Source organism: Chiloscyllium punctatum, chromosome 18 (assembly GCF_047496795.1).
Source record: "Chiloscyllium punctatum isolate Juve2018m chromosome 18, sChiPun1.3, whole genome shotgun sequence".
Classification (NCBI taxonomy): domain Eukaryota; kingdom Metazoa; phylum Chordata; class Chondrichthyes; order Orectolobiformes; family Hemiscylliidae; genus Chiloscyllium; species Chiloscyllium punctatum.
The window spans coordinates 95,090,607-95,107,844 of NC_092756.1; the positions used below are offsets into that span (position 1 = coordinate 95,090,607).

Here is a 17,238-nt window from a genome sequence, read left to right on the forward strand (position 1 = left end):
AGGAATAGAGCTTCAGGTTGATCTGCTTGTTAACAGCATCTTCACAGTCCTTGTGGTAATTCTGACGCACTTGGGAGGCCATCTTCACTATCACCTAGACAACTCTGGAACTAAGCCTCTCTCCTACAAGCTCTTGTATTTATCCTCCTGGGACATCCTGCACTCAACCAGGGAGTGGCATCACCGATGATGATTGACCATCCCTGACAGCCAATCAGGAATCTCCATGAAACCAGGCATCAATGAACAAAGGAGAGCAGAGACTAAGACCAAGAGCCAATCAGAGATTTGGAATACAGACAGGTTCAGATGATGATTCTGTGATAAGGAGACCATGCAGCCTCTCAGGTCTGTTTCTCCCACCCCCCCCACCATTCCATTATATCAGCACGAGTCTGTCTCTTCATTTCATATCTTGCCTTGGTTCTATATCGCATCATATTCTCAACTTGTAAAACTCAACAAAACTGTTTTGAACTGTTCTATTGACTTTCAGAATGTTGTGGGAGATAATGTAATTTGTGTGAAGAAATCATCATCATGATTAACATAGCTCTGATTTGAAATTATTCTCCCTTTTCCAGGATTATTTTACCACAGGAAATATTTTTTCTCTAACAGTACAATTAGATCTATCCAAAGTGCCTGAATAATATTCATCCTTGAGTCTTCCACGCTCTTGCAAGGACAAGACTAGTCGATGGAAACTGCACTCATAATGTAACCCCCAGTTTGGAGCTGAGATAATGCTGGTGAATCTCTGCTAACCTCCTTCAGAAACCCTATCAGAACTGAACACTGTCTTCCAAATGTGGTCTAATGAGAATTCTACACCATTGGAATATAACGTGTCTGTGACAAAACCTAACATGCTCTGGTCTTTTTAATTAGGCTTTCATATCCAAGCACTGTCACAGAGTTATGACAGTACCGAGGGTGGCCATTCAGCCCATTGTATCAGTAGCAGCTCACTGAGCATTTCACCAATTGTCATTCTCCTGCATTGTCCCTGTAACCTCCATGTTCTTCTCTTTCAGATCTCAGTCTAATTCCCTTTTGAATGCTTTGATTGAACCTGCCTCCAACACACTCTCAGGCCATACATTTCAGACCCTCACCAATCGATGTTTGGTTTTTTTTCTCACATCACTTCAGCTTCTTTTGCCAATTACTTTAAACCCGCACTGTCTTGTTCCTGATCCTTTCCCAAACAGGAACATTGTCCTCTATTTGTTCTGTCTGCATCCCCTGTGAAATTGAAAAGCTCTTAGCCCTTTGTTCTCCAGGGAGAACAACGCCAGCTTCTCCTGTCTATCCTCACAAGTGAAATTCCTCAAACCTGGAAGCATTCCAGTAAACCCCTTCTGCTCTCTCTCCAATACATTCACCTCTTTCCTCAAGTCTGATGTCCAGAACTGGACACAATACTCCTTTTGAGGTCAAACTTAAGCAAGTTCAGCACAACCCCCTTGCTCTGGTGCTCTATGCCCCTATTAATAAAGCTCAAGCACCGTGTCCTTCATTTACCACTCTCTCAACCAGTCTTTGCACCATTAATGATCTCTGCACATATGCACCATCCAAGTTCACCCAATCCTGTGCCCACTTTAGAGCTGCACCTTTTATTTTGTATTGGCTCTTCAGGTGCTTCCTGCCATTATTTTCTGCACTGAACTTCATCTGCTATTCCCTTACTCATTCCACCAACTTGTCGATGTCCTTTTGAAAGTCCACACTATGCTGCTCACACTAAGTGTCTTATCATGTACAAATTCTGAAATCGTGCCCTTGTTGTCTAGAGGAATTAAGGGCTACGGGGAGAATGCTGGTAAGTGGAGCTGAAATGCGCATCAGCCATGATTGAATGGCGGAGTGGACTCGATGGGCCGAATGGCCTTACTTCCACTCCTATGTCTTATGGTCTTATGGTCTTTATATCAAGGTCTAACTCATTAATTTGGACTGGAAAAAACATGGCTCCCACCCTGGAAGCTGTGGAACTCCATTACAAACCTTCCCCCCAAATCCAAAGAACATCCATTAGCCATTACATTCTGTTTCCAGTCACTCAGCCAACTCCATATCCACGTCACTGTGCTGCCTTTTATTCCAAGAGCTTTAACATTGTTCACAAGAGTATCATGTGGCATGGTATCAAATGTCTTTTGGAGGTCCACGTAGACCACATTGACAGCAACCCTCTTGGTTAGCTCTTCAAAAAACTCCTGCAAATTAGTGAAATGTGGTGTCCCTTTATGAGATCCATGCTAGATCTCCTCAAATGATCTGCATTTGTCCATGTGACTATTATGCAATTTTCTACTCCCATCTACAGTACTTACTGTCACTCACCCCACAGCATCACTCTCAAAAGGGCATAGGAACTCTACTCCTTCATCGATCCCATTTAGTAATGGAATGAGAAACCTGATGCTGTATGACAGTACAGCTAGAAGTTGTAGCCCGGTCTCAGAGTTCATAACTCACTGCCCCATTACTCCCCAAATAGATTTAAAGAGTTGTCCCCCCTAGTCTCCTGAAATCCCATTTTCAAATGTAATTTGTAGGTATTGCTGGCTCTCTTGGAGCAAAGCCAGTGCTCTGCTTTCAGAACTTTGAAACATCAAATCAAAATGGCTTTGTAAATAAGACCACTTCTCCTGAGGAGAAATCTTTCCCACATTCATACGTGATGGTTCCCTGCCGAGAGAAGGATTTTAAACAAGTGATAGATTCGAAAAAAGTGACCTGCACATTATAGGCTATGTGACAAAAAACATTGGGGTGGTGGGGGAATCAGGAAGTGGGAAGTGGAGTAGGAGTGGTGGGAAACAGGAATCCAACTCTGCTCCCTTTGTTCGAGTGCTAAATCTTACTTGCAAGAGGCCTGCAAGCAAACAGCTAGAACAGAGTTTGCTTCGCTGCTGCCAATGGAGTCTGGAAGCAAGACCTTAGTCTAATGCCTTAAGAAAGACCTTCTAGTCCCATTTGACAGGGATGGATGGAGATTGAACAATTGATGGTTTGTAATTGTCAATAACCAGGAACACTCTCAGCATTTGGTTGTGTTTGAAGAAGGAAAAAAAAAAGGAAAAAAGGGTAGTATGCAAAATAGATAACATGCCACAGAGTAAAGTGGTACACAACAATAGGACTAATGTAACAATATTAAGTATAAATTTAATGGAGAATCCCTTAGCTGGAACAATTGGTGCAACTTTCTCATTTAACATTGTATGTGCACATGGAAACAATTTCAACCACAATCCTGGGCAAGTATTAATGTGAACGGAATTTATACTGTAGATACTTTCCAATTTAGCCAATTGTCAAATCAGGTAGTTAAAATCATACACAATCAAGATTAAAGCCATTTCCACAAGCATTTTATTTCCATGTAGAAGGACAGAGTGTTCACCAGAATTGGGTCACTATATGGAAATGTTTGTTCTATAACCCTAGTCAGCTCAGGCTGAGCCTGTCAAACAGGTACTCTCCCAGGCCATTCTCAGGGGCTCCCAGTCTCTTCAGGTTGGTGATGTGATCTCCCAGCTTCTTGATCATCTTCACTTGCTCATCCAAGTAGTGCCTCTCCAAGAAGTCACACAGCTGGAATATTAAAGTGCGGAGCTTGTTAGTGTGAAGGAGAACCTACATGGAGTAGAATTTAAAGAGACTTCCCTCAACTGTGATTCTAGGTGGCAATGACATTTATAACCTCACAGCACTGGAATTTACCAAGCACCAAGTCACCATTTCGCAAATTAAGATTTTGACAACTTAAAATCTGATTTAACACCGAACATTTATACAAAAAGTCACCTTCAGGTTTGTGTGTTAAAAATCTGATAATTCCCTCCTCTGTCAATCACTCCCGTGGAGGGGTGGAGACACAGGGACAAGAACTGGTGGAGGTCAGTTTAATATGTTCTAAAGTCAGAGGTTTGCCACCATTGATGCTGGCCTTGGTTTCAGAATGTGCAAGAGGAGCAGGTAGATTCTCAAATTAAAGTGTTGGCACAGCTGGAAAAGTGGGGCTTAGAGTTGATTTTGTTCAGGATCAGCAGAAAGAACCGAGCTAAAAGCAACACAAACATTCACCTCACAGCTCAGCAAGTTGGCATTTTCCTAATCAACAAGGGTCAAGCCCTGAAAAGTTGCTTTCAATGGGATCTAAAGTCTAGAGAGATTGTACATCCAGACAAGATAGAGAACCCATGGTGTTGGGGTAGTACATTAACAGAGAGAAGATAGTCATCTATTATTTCGCCAGGGTGCAGATAAGGGGAACATTCAGGGCATCGTCACTGGCATGTGACCCTGGGGTATAGGCAAATAGTTTGAAGGGAAGAAGTCAAGCCTGTATTTGACATAGAAAGAAATGAGACCTCACTAAAACCCAGGATTCTTTTAGGGATATCACAGGGTCCACATGGAATTGCGATTTCTACTTGAGACACAGTCTAGGACCTGAATGATCTTGGGTAAGAGGTTAGACAGGAAACTCTTGGCAGTGAAGTCGATGGAATTCTTGGCTTCAGATTGTTATTGTGGTTGGGTCATTAGAGCACAGGAGACTCAAATTTAAAACCAAAGGGAAACCACAGAGGGCTTACAAAAAAGGGGAAGTAGTGAATTCAGATCAGCCATGATTGGGAATGTTCAAACAGACTTGATGGGCTGAGTGACCTACTTCAAGTTATGGAGGTGATGAAGCAGCATTCTCAGGTAAAAAGACTTGGCCTGAAAAGCTGAGAGACACAGGGTTTGGTATGAACATTGAAATTGTATTAAAAGTGACTCCATTCAAATCACATGGATAAAGCCAGCAGGAGGAACTCACATGAGGGTCCGTGTGGCCAGAGGAGAGTTTGTGCAGATCCAGTAGATTCTGGTTCACATCCTTCTCCATCTGCAGAGCTCTCTGCATTGCCTCCAGACCATTGCCCCACTCATCCTGCTCTGGCTTCTAGAGGGAAAGACAAGGTGGTTACTTACAGGTGGTGTCCAATCCAGTAAAAGAGGTCAAGTGGGGCTAACCAGTCACAAGTATAGACTTCCCATAAACCAATAGGGTTAAATTACTTCAAATCCATATCGATGGAAGTTACTACTAACCTAGTAGAAGAGAAACAAAGTTAATCCAACCTTGACATCCTGCAAGAGGACTCGGCCTCCACGTTTATTCTGGAATTCCATCAGTTTCTCAGCGTGTTCCCATTCCTCATGGGACTGCTCCTTGAAGAACTCAGCAAAGTGACGCAGGGAAACAGCATCCCAGTCAAAGTAAGAGGACTAGGGGTAGGAGAGAGTCAAACAACCCATATCACATTTTCAGAAAAAAAAACTAAAAAGTGTAAGATTGTTTTTTTTAAAAACATTTGATGGGCAGGTAGCTCTTCAACAAGAAAGAATGTTTTAAAGATGTAATTTTAAACTAAAATTATTATCAGAGTATGCCACCCCTTGTCCTCAGAATGAGGAATTTCCTGCAGCTTCATTGCTGTTCACAGTGGAATTCACTCCAAGAGAACAGACATCGAGGAGACAGTTTACTGTCAGAAACTGACCAGTCTTTCCTTCAGTAGTGGCAGTTGTTACTGATTACTCACATTCTAGTATCATAACTAGAACACGAGAATTACATCAGTCCCTCACATTGCTAATCAATGTGATATCTTCCTGGAGCAAGGCTCATCAGAAATCTCAAAACTACAGCTAAAGGTGAAGAACATTAATGAGTATATGTGCAACATTGCACCAGTATTAGCCACCCTATTAGGGACTATTACTTAGATCACGAGCCAGTCAACCTGGCTGTGTTGTTGATCACTTACATAGGAAGTAGCTGAGCGAGTCCAGCATTAAACCCCCACAGAAAGCAGCTGCTACAAAGAGCAAGCATTGACTCAGTATTAACTTCAACAAGAAATCCTTCACTACTCAAGTGTTGCTCTCCCAGTAATAGAGTAGAGCTTAAATCCATTCTATTAAACTGGTGAAACTCCAATTTTTCCAAATACAGTGATAAGAAATATGGAGAGGTAAACGTAGGAGGAGTAGAAGCTCCAGGTTGATCTGCTTGTTAACAGCATCCTCACAGTCCTTGTGATAGTTCTGACACACTTGGGAGGCCATCTTCACTATTCCTACTCACTTTCACCTAGACAACTCTAGAACTGAACCTCTCTCCCATTAGTTGTTGTATTTATCCTCCTGGGACACCCTGCACTCAACCGGGGTGTGGCAGCACCAATGAAGATTGACAATCCCTGACAGCCGCTCAGGAATTTCCAATCAATCCAGGCACCAATGAACACAACAGGGAGGACAGTGAGGGAGGAGCTGAGACCTAGAGCCAATCAGAGATCTGGAAGATGGATAGGTTTGAGAGATAAAACTTAATGATATCATTACTTATGGAGTAATAGATTCTGTGCACACTCCAAACTAACTGGATACTTACAGTTGGATGTGACTGAATGACAAATGAAGTCTCTTGTGATTGGAAACACAATATTAAGTTTCACTCCAACTTTTCTAAACATTTGAATGTGTTCCCGCAAATTAAATGCTAAGTATTTATTTTTGTTGGCTTCAAATTGGACCAAATTTCAAATGTTCATTCATTAAAGGGACACGGGCATCGCGAGCTTGTCCAACATTTATTGCCTGTCCCTGGTGGCCCTTCTGAAGGTGATGGTGAACTGCCTTCTTGAACCGAAGCAGTCAATTGACTTAGCTACACCCACAGGACTGTTAGGGAGGGGGATCCAGGATTTTGACACAGTGACACTGAAGAAACGTCAATGTATTTCCAAGTCAGGATGGTGAGTGACTTGGAGGGAACTTCCTTGTCCTTATATATGGTATCGGTCGTGTATTTGGAAGGTGCAGACTCAGGTCCGGGAGAGAATTACTCTCGTACATCTCGTGGATAGTACACACAGCTGCCACTGAGTGTCAGTGGAAGGGGGAGTGAATATTTGTGGATATGGTGCCAATCAAGGGGCTGCTTTGTCCTGGATGGTGTTGAGCATCTTGTATGTTGCTGGACGTGTACTCATTCAGGTAAGTAGGGAGTATTCCATCTCACTCCTGAATTGTGTTTTGAAGGTGGGAGACAGGCTATTGGGAGTCAGCGATTAGTTACTTGCTGCAGGATCCCTAGCCTCACTGAATTTATCTGAACAGTCCCATTCATATTCTGGGCAATGGTAATCCCAGGATATTGATAGTGGGGGATTCAGTCATGGTAATGTTATTGAATGTCATGGGGTAATGGTTAGATTCTCCCTTGGTGGAGGTGACTGTTGCCTGGTACTTGTGTGGCTCAAATATAAATTGTCAATTGTCAGCCTGAACCTGGATATTGTCCAAGCCTTGCTGTATATGGTCATGGACCACTTAACTTTATGAGCAATTATAAGCTACGATGTAAAAGCAGTTGAGAAATAAAACCAGAACATGCTGGAGAGTCTACATGGGTCTGTCAGAATCTGTGGAAAGAAGTATAGAGTTAATGTTGAGTCCAAAGACTGAGTCAAAATGTGACTTAAATTATTAACTCTGTTTCTCTCTCCAGTGAGGATGGTAGCTCTGCTGAGATTCTTCAACAATTTCTGCTGTGGTTCCAGATTTCCATTTTCTGTGAGATTTTGATTTTTTTTTTATCGAATTGGTTCAATTTCAGGGTGAGGTGGAGATGTGATCCCTTTGATTAACCTCAGTGTTAGATCGGCCTGACAGAGCGGCTTTGATTCACATCTGGAGACACCAATAACATCTCACTGAGAAGCCTCTTGTGTAAGATGCCTGTGGGCACAGTTGATGTGTCTGACCAGAAACTGTATTCATGGATTTACGCTCATTCTGGTCAAAAAGGATCCAAAACGGATTGATATCCAGCGGTCACAAAGACCTTACCCAAATGGATGGACATCACATGGTCACTCAATGATCACCAGAGACTTTGAAAAATGACTTTGGGTACTGGCTCTGGGGGTAACTGTTGACTGATCCTTTATCAAAGATAACATTGAATTTAGTATCCCTAATTTATTCGGGAGCAGGGATGGGGATAGATTCAAAACAAAATCAAGGTGGTGAAAAACAAACTCCTACAGATGATTTTCTTCACAATGACAGAGATGAAATAGGACTGTAAATATCTTTGTGAGTTACAAGGACATTAATGTCACATTTCATTGCCTTTCCCATCAAATTCCTAACATACTGTCCTATGGGATGTGGGTAATGGCCAGGCCAGCATTTACCCCATCCCTAGAGCCAATCATATTGCTGTAGGTGAGTCTGGAGTCCTGTGTAGGCCAGCTCAGGTAAGGACAGCAGATCTCTTTCCCTGAAGAGCATTTGTGTACCAGGTCGGGATTCTCCCTGACAATGGACAACAGCTTCATGGTCACAGAACGTGGTGCTGGAAAAGCACAGCAGGTCAGACAGCATCCAAGGAGAAGGGGAATTGATGTTTGGGGTATGAGCCCTCCATCAGGATGAAAGGCTGATACCCGAAATGTCGACTCCAGGGCTGATGGGCCTATACTGCGCTGTAATGTTCTCCTGCTCCTCAGATGCTGCCTGACCTGCTGTGCTTTTCCAACACCACACGTTTTGACTCTGATCCCCAGCATCTGCATCCCTCACTTTTTCCTAACAGCTTCATGGTCTTCTTCAAACGAGATTCCAGATTTTTACTGAATACAAATTGCACCAGCTGCAATAGCTGGAAATGAACACAGGCCCCACCTGGGTCTCATGCCGATGTCTCTAGGTCATCACCTTCACTGCCTTAGACAGCGGCTAACTGCCGTCAGCATCTCCATCCACGTATACAGGATGGTGAAAGAAATGGGGATAAGTGTAAGGTGGAAGGTACATCTGGTGATGAAGTACTGCAAAGCACCTCAATACAAAAGTAACATCATGGGAAACACCTACTATTGGTTTGCCGAACTGACTGAAGAGAAAACTATTTGGATATGGAGGAGGGTGAAGGTGAAGCATTTACTTCAGTCCACGTTGAATTCACAATGCCCCGTCTAAACTGATTAATGGAGCACAGTTCCACAGACTCCACTCCTGCCAATATCTTAACCTGACTGCTGTTGGGGAGTACCTGTCTAGGTTATAGAGAGGCTTAGAAAGAGCAGGAGTTTATTTCAAATAGTCAACATTCTGGCTGTGTTCAGCATTGTCCAAGCAGCCACTCTTGCAGGTTCTCACTGTGCAGGGTTAAACTTCCCCAGTGAGTCTAATGCAGTAATTGTGGATTGGAGAGAGGGCAGAGGTTTATCACACGTTAAGACTACTGGGACATTCCACAGATTCACCAAGTTTTCAGATTACCTGAACCTGGAAAGCTCTGAAGTAGACAAAAAATTCCAACATTACAGCTTAGATCATAATATTAACAGGCCAATATCCTCAACACTTCAAGCACAGGTTAATGAGCCATAGAGATAAGCTTCGAAGAAAACCAGCAAGTTTAAGACAGTTGTGATTTCAGAAAGAATTTACTGTGAAATTTGCTCTAATTGAGGATGTGAGGAATGGGGGAAGGTGGTTGTGGATTTGAAAAAACTGAAACAGCTGAGGTTGTAATCTAACTAGTGATGGTTGGACAATGTTAGCAAATATATTCCTGGTGGCACTGGTCCTCGTACTTGTCTACTCAGGAAGATGTTTGTAAAATATCTCTTGATGATCAGAATCTGGTAGTGCCAGTCTCCCACTGTACTGGAGAAAACATGTACTCCATAAACTCAGCTCTGTACTTGGTCTTATACCCACACCACATATTTGGTGTCAGATGAAGTAACTTGGACTGGATTTAATTACTGATCTGGATCAAGAGATCCTCTGATAGCAAGTCACAGCTTAGACCTGTATACACAGATTGACCTACTAGTCTGTAAAAACCAATCCAACAATGAGCAGTTTAGTTACAGTTGGTACATTCCATGATCAAGTCCAGGACAGTGAGCTACTTCTACAGCTTCAGATTCTATAGATCACATTCATAGAATAAAAATGAAGACTTCCTCCCTGCAGTCAGTTCAGTCACTCTCCCCCAGGGTGAACCTGTCAAACAGGTACTCTCCCAGGCCATTCTCAGGGGCTCCCAGTCTCTTCAGGTTGGTGATGTGATCTCCCAGCTTCTTGATCATCTTCACTTGCTCATCCAAGTAGTGTCTCTCCAGGAAGTCACACAGCTGAAAGGGAAAGAGGGGAACTGATTAGGTCAAGATCAAATGCACCTTCCCATCCCACCCCCAAGAAGAAAAATATTCCCATTAATACACGAGTGTGGACAGTTAAGTGATGTCACAAACTGCTGAAGAGCCTCTAAAGAGTTCAGATCTTGGCAACACCAGAAGCTTCAACAGAGGGGAGTTTGGTCCACTCCCATACAACACCCTCCACGAGAAGGAGAGAGTGAGAGCAGGAGTGGGATTGATTTTTGATTTGTCATTCCATTTATTAAAGTGAGAAGCAAAATGTTAAAAATATCAAGAACTCACATGAGGGTCAGTGTGGCCAGAGGAGAGTTTGTGCAGATCCAGCAGACTCTGGTTCACATCCTTCTCCATCTGCAGAGCTCTCTGCATTGCCTCCAGACCATTGCCCCACTCATCCTGCTCTGGCTTCTGGAGGGGAGAGAAAGGTCAGGGCTTCACATTCTACACAAAATTTAGAGAAGTGTGGTATCAGTGTTACCATAAAGACCATAGATGCTGATATGAAGCATTTTAATCAGAATTACTGTCCATCTACAATAAACACCAAACCTTGACATCCTGCAGGAGGACTTGGCCTCCACGTTTATTCTGTAATTCCATCAGTTTCTCAGCGTGTTCCTGTTCCTCATGGGACTGCTCCTTGAAGAACTCAGCAAAGTGACGCAGGGCAACATCATCCCGGTCAAAGTAAGAGGACTGGGGGAAGGAGAGAAAAATCAAGTGTCATCTCAAGCTCCAAAAGCAATTCTAGATTTTCAATTGAAATAGTTTTCAAATAGTCAGGCAATTTTGTAACAGCCCTCTAGTTCTGGACTCCGACCCCAGGGAAGTGACTTGGCCTGTTTATCCTGTCCATGCCCCTCAATTTTGTAAACCTGAGGTCACCCCTCAGCCTCCGACACTCCAGGGAAAACAGTCCTCGCTGCTCAGCCTCTCCCTACAGCTCAAATTCTCCAACCCTGGCAACATCCTTGTAAATCTTTTCTGAACCCTTTCAAGTTTCAGATCATCTTTCCCGATGGGAAGGAGACCAGAATTGCACACAATATTCCAACAGTGGCCTAACCCATGTCCTGTACAGCCACAGCATGACCCTCCAACTCCTGTACTCTGACCAATAAATGAAAGGAGACCAAATGCCTTCTTCACTATCCTAGTTACCTGCAACTCACTTTCAAGGAGCTATGAACCTGCACTCCAAGGTCTCTGTTCAGCAACACTCCCTAGGACATTACCATTAAGTGACTAAGTCCTGCTGAGATTTGCTTTCCCAAAATGCAGCACCACATTGATCTGAATTAAACTCCATCTGCCACTTAGCAGCCCATTTGGTCCAGATCCTGTTGTAGGCTGAGGTAACCCTCTTTGCTGTCAACTACACCTCCAATTTTCAAGTCATCTGCAAACGTACTAACCATACGTCTTGTATGCTCATCCAAATTATTTATACAAACGAAAAATAGTGGACCCAGCACCAATCCTTGTGGCACTCCACTGGTCACAGGCCTCCAGTTTGAAAAACAACCCTCCACCAACCTGTCTAACTGTGATCCAGTTCAGTATCCAAATGGCTACTTCTCCCTGTACCCCATGAGATCAAGCTAGATACAGTTCGGGTTCTTCAGCTGAGCTTCATTGAAGCTAAACATTAGGTTTCATGCCAAGAATTTAGGTTTAGCTTGTGTCTGAGTATGTAATACATCCTCCTTTCAATGGATTGAACCAAAGTGCCCTACACTCCTTAGAAGAAGAGATTTTCCATAACAGGGTAGATCTCTCCAGTATCTGGCCCATCATGGAGAGAGACTGTCTGACATGGTAGGGTTTACTGCCAGATACTCTTTCAAACATTACCACCGACTGGACTGCATCAGGGAAAGGAACAAAAGGTCCTCCAATTGATTCCAGAACAAGCAGTTGAGATACTGTCAAATACCATTGAGCAAGTTATTATACACATTTTCCATTCCACTAATGAAAACAGTGATCATTGCTGTGAATGAAGTCTCAACATCAGAAGGTTGAGAGCTTAACATCCAAAAGGGAGGGAACAATACTGAGGAGGATCTGCCAGACTACAGCAGTGACACTAGAGGGTGACCTTCTGGCAATAAGTAGGGCCATGGTTTGATACAAAAAACCCAAATATAACTCAGCAACATTCAGATACACCTCTGGAGTAGGTAGTACTAGAACCTAGGCCTCTAGGTTCATAGGCAGGAACACTACCACTGTACCACAAAAAACCCACACTACACCTTAAATAACCATAGAGAGCAGCTGCTGTAGGAGTTGTTCACTCAAAAGTTATTCCATGTTTAAAATCACCAGAACATTGCACAATCCATTTTACCAATACATTAAATCAACAAAAGTCCAACTCTTCAGGTTTCAGTCTCAAGTCCACAAGCCTCACCATGGAGAGATAAACATAGGAGGAATAGAGCTCCAGGTTGATCTGCTTGTTAACAGCATCCTCACAGTCCTTGTGGTAGTTCTGACACACTTGGGAGGCCATCTTCACTATCCCTACTCACTATCACTAAAACTAATCTTCCTCCCCTCACCCAATTGTTGTATTTATCCTCCTGGGACACCTTGCACTCAACCAGGGCATGGCAGCACCAATGAAGATTGACAATCCCTGACAGCCGCTCAGGAATTTCCAATCAATCCAGGCACCAATGAACACAACATTGAGGGAGGAGCAGAGACCCAGAACCAATCAGAGATCTGGAAGATAGACAGGTTTGAGAGATGAAATTTAATGATATCATTGCTCTTGGAGTAATACATTCTGTGCAAACTCCAAATGAGCTGGATGTAATTGAATGATAAATGAAGTCTCTAGGCGTTGGAAACACGATATTAACCTTCTCTCCACCTTTACTAAACATTTGAATGTGTCCCAGAATTTGACCAGACAAATTAAATGCTAAGTATTTATTTTTGTTGGCTTCAAATTGGACCAAATTTCAAATGTTCATTTATTAAAGGGACATGGGCATCGCGAGCTTGTCCAACATTTATTGCCTGTCCCTGGTGGCCCTTCTGAAGGTGATGGTGAACTGCCTTCTTGAACCTAAGCAGTCAATTGACTTAGCTACACCCACAGGACTGTTGGGGAGGGGGATCCAGGATTTTGACCCAGTGACACTGAAGAAACATCAGTGTATTTCCAAGTCAGGATGGTGAGTGACTTGGAGGGAACTTCCTTGTCCTTATATATGGTATCGGTCGTGTGTTTGGAAGGTGCAGACTCAGGACCCTGAGAGAATTACTCTCGTACATCTCGTGGATAGTACACACAGCTGCCACTGAGTGTCAGTGGAAGGGGGAGTAAATATTTGTGGATGTGTTGCTAATCAAGTGGGCTGCTTTTGTCCTGGATGGTATTGAGCTTCTTGTTTGTTGTTGGAGATGCACTCATTCAGGTAAGTAGGGAGTATTGCATCTCACTCCTGAGTTGTGTTTTGAAGGTGGGAGACAGGCTATTGGGAGTCAGCGATTAGTTACTTGCTGCAGGATCCCTAGCCTCACTGAATTTATCTGAACAGTCCCGTTCATATTCTGGGCAATGGTAATCCCAGGAGATTGATTGTGGAGGATTGAGTCACAGTAATGTTGTTGAATGTCATGGGGTAATGGTTAGATTCTCCCTCGGAGAGTCTACATGGGTCTGGCAGAATCTGTGGAAGGAAGCATCGAGTTAATGTTGAGTCCAAAGACTGAGTCAAAATGTGACTAAAATTATTAACTCTGTTTCTTTCTCCAAACAAGCTGGCAGCTCTGCTGAGATTCTTCAGCAATTTCTGCTGTGGTTCCAGATTTCCATGTTCTGCAGGATTTTGCTTTTTGTTTTATTGAAGTGGTTGAAGTCCAAGGTGAGGTGGAGATGTGTTCCCTTTGGTTAAACGCAGTGTTAGATAAGCCTGACAGAGTGGCTTTGAATCACATCTGGAGCCACCAATAACATCTCACTGAGACACCTCTGTGGGCTCAGTTGAAGTGTCTGACCAGAAACTATATTCATGTATTTATTCTGGTCAAAAACAATCCAAAACGTATTGATATCCAGCGGTCACAAAGACCTTATCCAAATGGATAGACATCACATGGTCACTCAATGATCAATAGAGATTTTGAAAAATGCCTTTTGGTACTGGCTCTAGGGGTAACTATTGACTGATCCTTTATCTAAAATGACGTTGAATTTAGTATCCCCAATTTAGTTGGGAGTAGTGTTGGGGATAGATTCAAAACAAAATCAAGGTGGTGAAAAACAAACTCCTACAGATGATTTTCTTCACAATGACAGAGATGAAATAGGACTGTAAATATGTTTGAGAGTTACAAGGATATTGCTATTTCGTTTCATTGCCATTCCCACCAAAATCCTAATATTCTATTCTATGGGATGTGGGTAATGGCCAGGCCAGCATTTACCCCATCCCTAGAGCCTATCATATTGCTGTAGGTGAGTCTGGAGTCCCGTGTAGGCCAGCTCAGGTAAGGACAGCAGATTTCTTTCCCTGAAGAGCATTTGTGTACCAGGTCGGGATTCTCCCTGACAATGGACAACAGCTTCATGGTCACAGAACGTGGTGCTGGAAAAACACAGCAGGTCAGGCAGCATTCGAGGAGCTGGGGAATTGATGTTTGTGGTATGAGCCCTCCATCAGGATGAAAGGCTGATACCCGAAACGTCGACTTGAGGGCCGATGGGCCTATACTGCGCTGTAATGTTCTCCGGCTCCTCAGATGCTGCCTGACCTGCTGTGCTTTTCCAGCACCACACTTTCTGACTCCGATCCCCCACTTCTGCATTCCTCACTTTCTCCTAACAGTTCCATGGTCCTCTTTAGACAGGATTCCAGATGTTTATTGAATACAAATTGTACCAGCTGCAATAGCTGGATTTGAAACCCCCCACCACACCAGGTCTCATGCTAATGGTACTAGTTCATCACCTTTCCTGCCTTTGACACTGGATAACGACAGTCAGCATTTCAATCCACATATACAGGATGATGAAAGAAAGGGAGATAGGTGGAAGGTACATCTAGTGATCAAGTACTGCAAAGCACCTAAATACAAAGAGAACGTGATGGGAAACACCTACTATTGGCTTGCCAAACTGACTGAAGAGAATATTTGGATGTGGAGGAGGGTGAAGCTGAAGCATGTACCTCTGTCCTCATTACTTCCTTTTGTGCATTGAATTCACTCACTGCCCCCTCCAAATTGGTTAATGGAGCACAGTTCCACAGACTCCTCTCACACCACAATGTTAACCTGGCTGATGTTGAATGTTAACTGTCTATGTTCTACAGAGGTTTAGAAAGAGTTTGTTTGAAATAATGAACCTTATAGCATAGTTCAGCATTATCTAAGCGCCATCACCCTTGGATGTTCCTCACTGACTGTGTGCAGGGTTAAACTTCCCCAGTGAGTCCAATGCAGTGAGAGATGGCCTAGGTCTATCACCTGTTAAGGCTACTGCAACATTCTATTGATTCACAAAGCTTTCTGGTTCCTCTCTAGATTTTGGAGAACTGAAACCAGGAAGGGTCTGAAGTGGACAAAACAAATTCCAACCTTACAGATTAGGCCATAATATTGGCAGGACAGTATCCTCAACTCTTCTCACACAGCTTAATGAGCTACATAGATAAGCAAGGGCTAGAGGCTGAAGAACATCAGCAAGTTTAATACAGGTGCAACTTCAGAGGCAAAAACCTTACTAAAATTTGCTCTAATTAGTAATGCAAGAAGTGGAAAAGCTGGTTTTTCATTAAAAAAACCACAAAAGCTGATGCTTTAATCTAACTTGTGATGGTCAGATAGTGTTAGGAAAGTTATTCCCAGCTGCAATGGCCGATGCACAGAGCTGGTCAGGAAGGAGTTGGTAAAACTCCTCTTGAAGATCACAATCTGGTAGAGTGCCCATCTCCCACTGTCCTGGGGAAAACATTTACTCCATTAAACCCAGGTCTGTACTTGGTCTTATACCCACACCACATAATATTTGCTGTGGGGGTGGAACTTAAATAGAGACAGGGATTAACTAGTGATCTGAATCAAGACATCCTCTGACAGCAAGTCTCAGCACTGACCTGTATACACAGTTTGACCCAGTAGTCAACAAACCAATCCAACAATGAGCAGTTTATTTACAGTTGGTACATTCCATGATCAAGCCCAGGACAGTGAGCTACTTCTACAAGCTTCAGATTCTATAGATCTCATTCATAGAATTAAAAAAGATTCCAGATTTTTACTGAATACAAATTGCACCAGCTGCAATGGCTGGAAATGAACACAGCCCCCACCTGGGTCTCATGCTGATGTCACTAGGTCATCACCTTCACTGCCTTAGACAGCGGCTAACTGCCGTCAGCATCTCCAGCCACGTATACAGGATGGTGAAAGAAATGGGGATAAGTGTAAGGTGGAAGGTACATCTGGTGATGAAGTACTGCAAAGCACCTAAATACAAAAGTAACATCATGGGAAACACCTACTATTGGTTTGGCAAACTGACTGAAGAGAAAACTATTTGGATATGGAGGAGGGTGAAGGTGAAGCATTTACTTCAGTCCACGTTGAATTCACAATGCCCCATCTAAACTGATTAATGGAGCACAGTTCCACAGACTCCACTCCTGCCAATATCTTAACCTGGCTGCTGTTGGGGAGTACCTGTCTAGGTTATAGAGAGGCTTAGAAAGAGCAGGAGTTTATTTCAAATAGTCAACATTCTGGCTGTGTTCAGCATTGTCCAAGCAGCCACTCTTGCAGGTTCTCACTGTGTAGGGTTAAACTTCCCCATTGAGTCTAATGTAGTAATTGTGGATTGGAGAGAGGGCTGAGGTCTATCACACGTTAAGACGACTGTGACATTCCACAGATTCACCAAGTTTTCAGATTACATAAACCTGGAAAACTGAAGTAGACAAAAAAAAGAATTCTGTAGCTT

General features: G+C 43.2%; 1 protein-coding gene across 1 annotated transcript; it reads right to left on the bottom strand.

Annotated features, from left to right (window-relative positions):
- Nucleotides 1-10,076: 10,076 nt before the first annotated feature.
- On the bottom strand, nucleotides 10,077-12,777 carry LOC140489081 (ferritin heavy chain, oocyte isoform-like). The gene is made up of 4 exons (XM_072588321.1): nucleotides 12,676-12,777; nucleotides 10,809-10,955; nucleotides 10,542-10,667; nucleotides 10,077-10,232 (listed from the first exon to the last, which is right to left on the bottom strand). The coding sequence occupies exons 1-4, from the start codon at nucleotides 12,775-12,777 to the stop codon at nucleotides 10,077-10,079; spliced, it is 531 nt and encodes a 176-aa protein (XP_072444422.1).
- Between the last annotated feature and the right edge of the window lie 4,461 nt (nucleotides 12,778-17,238).

Bases quoted from the DNA above. Each gene is read 5' to 3' on its own strand.
- LOC140489081 (XM_072588321.1), bottom strand. From the start codon at position 12,777: ATGGCCTCCCAAGTGTGTCAGAACTACCACAAGGACTGTGAGGATGCT. The intron at 10,956-12,675 runs GTGAGGCTTGTG...TCCTTCCCCCAG, and splicing joins CCTATGTTTATCTCTCCATG to TCCTCTTACTTTGACCGGGA. The intron at 10,233-10,541 runs GTGAGTTCTTGA...TTTCCCTTTCAG, and splicing joins CTGGCCACACTGACCCTCAT to CTGTGTGACTTCCTGGAGAG.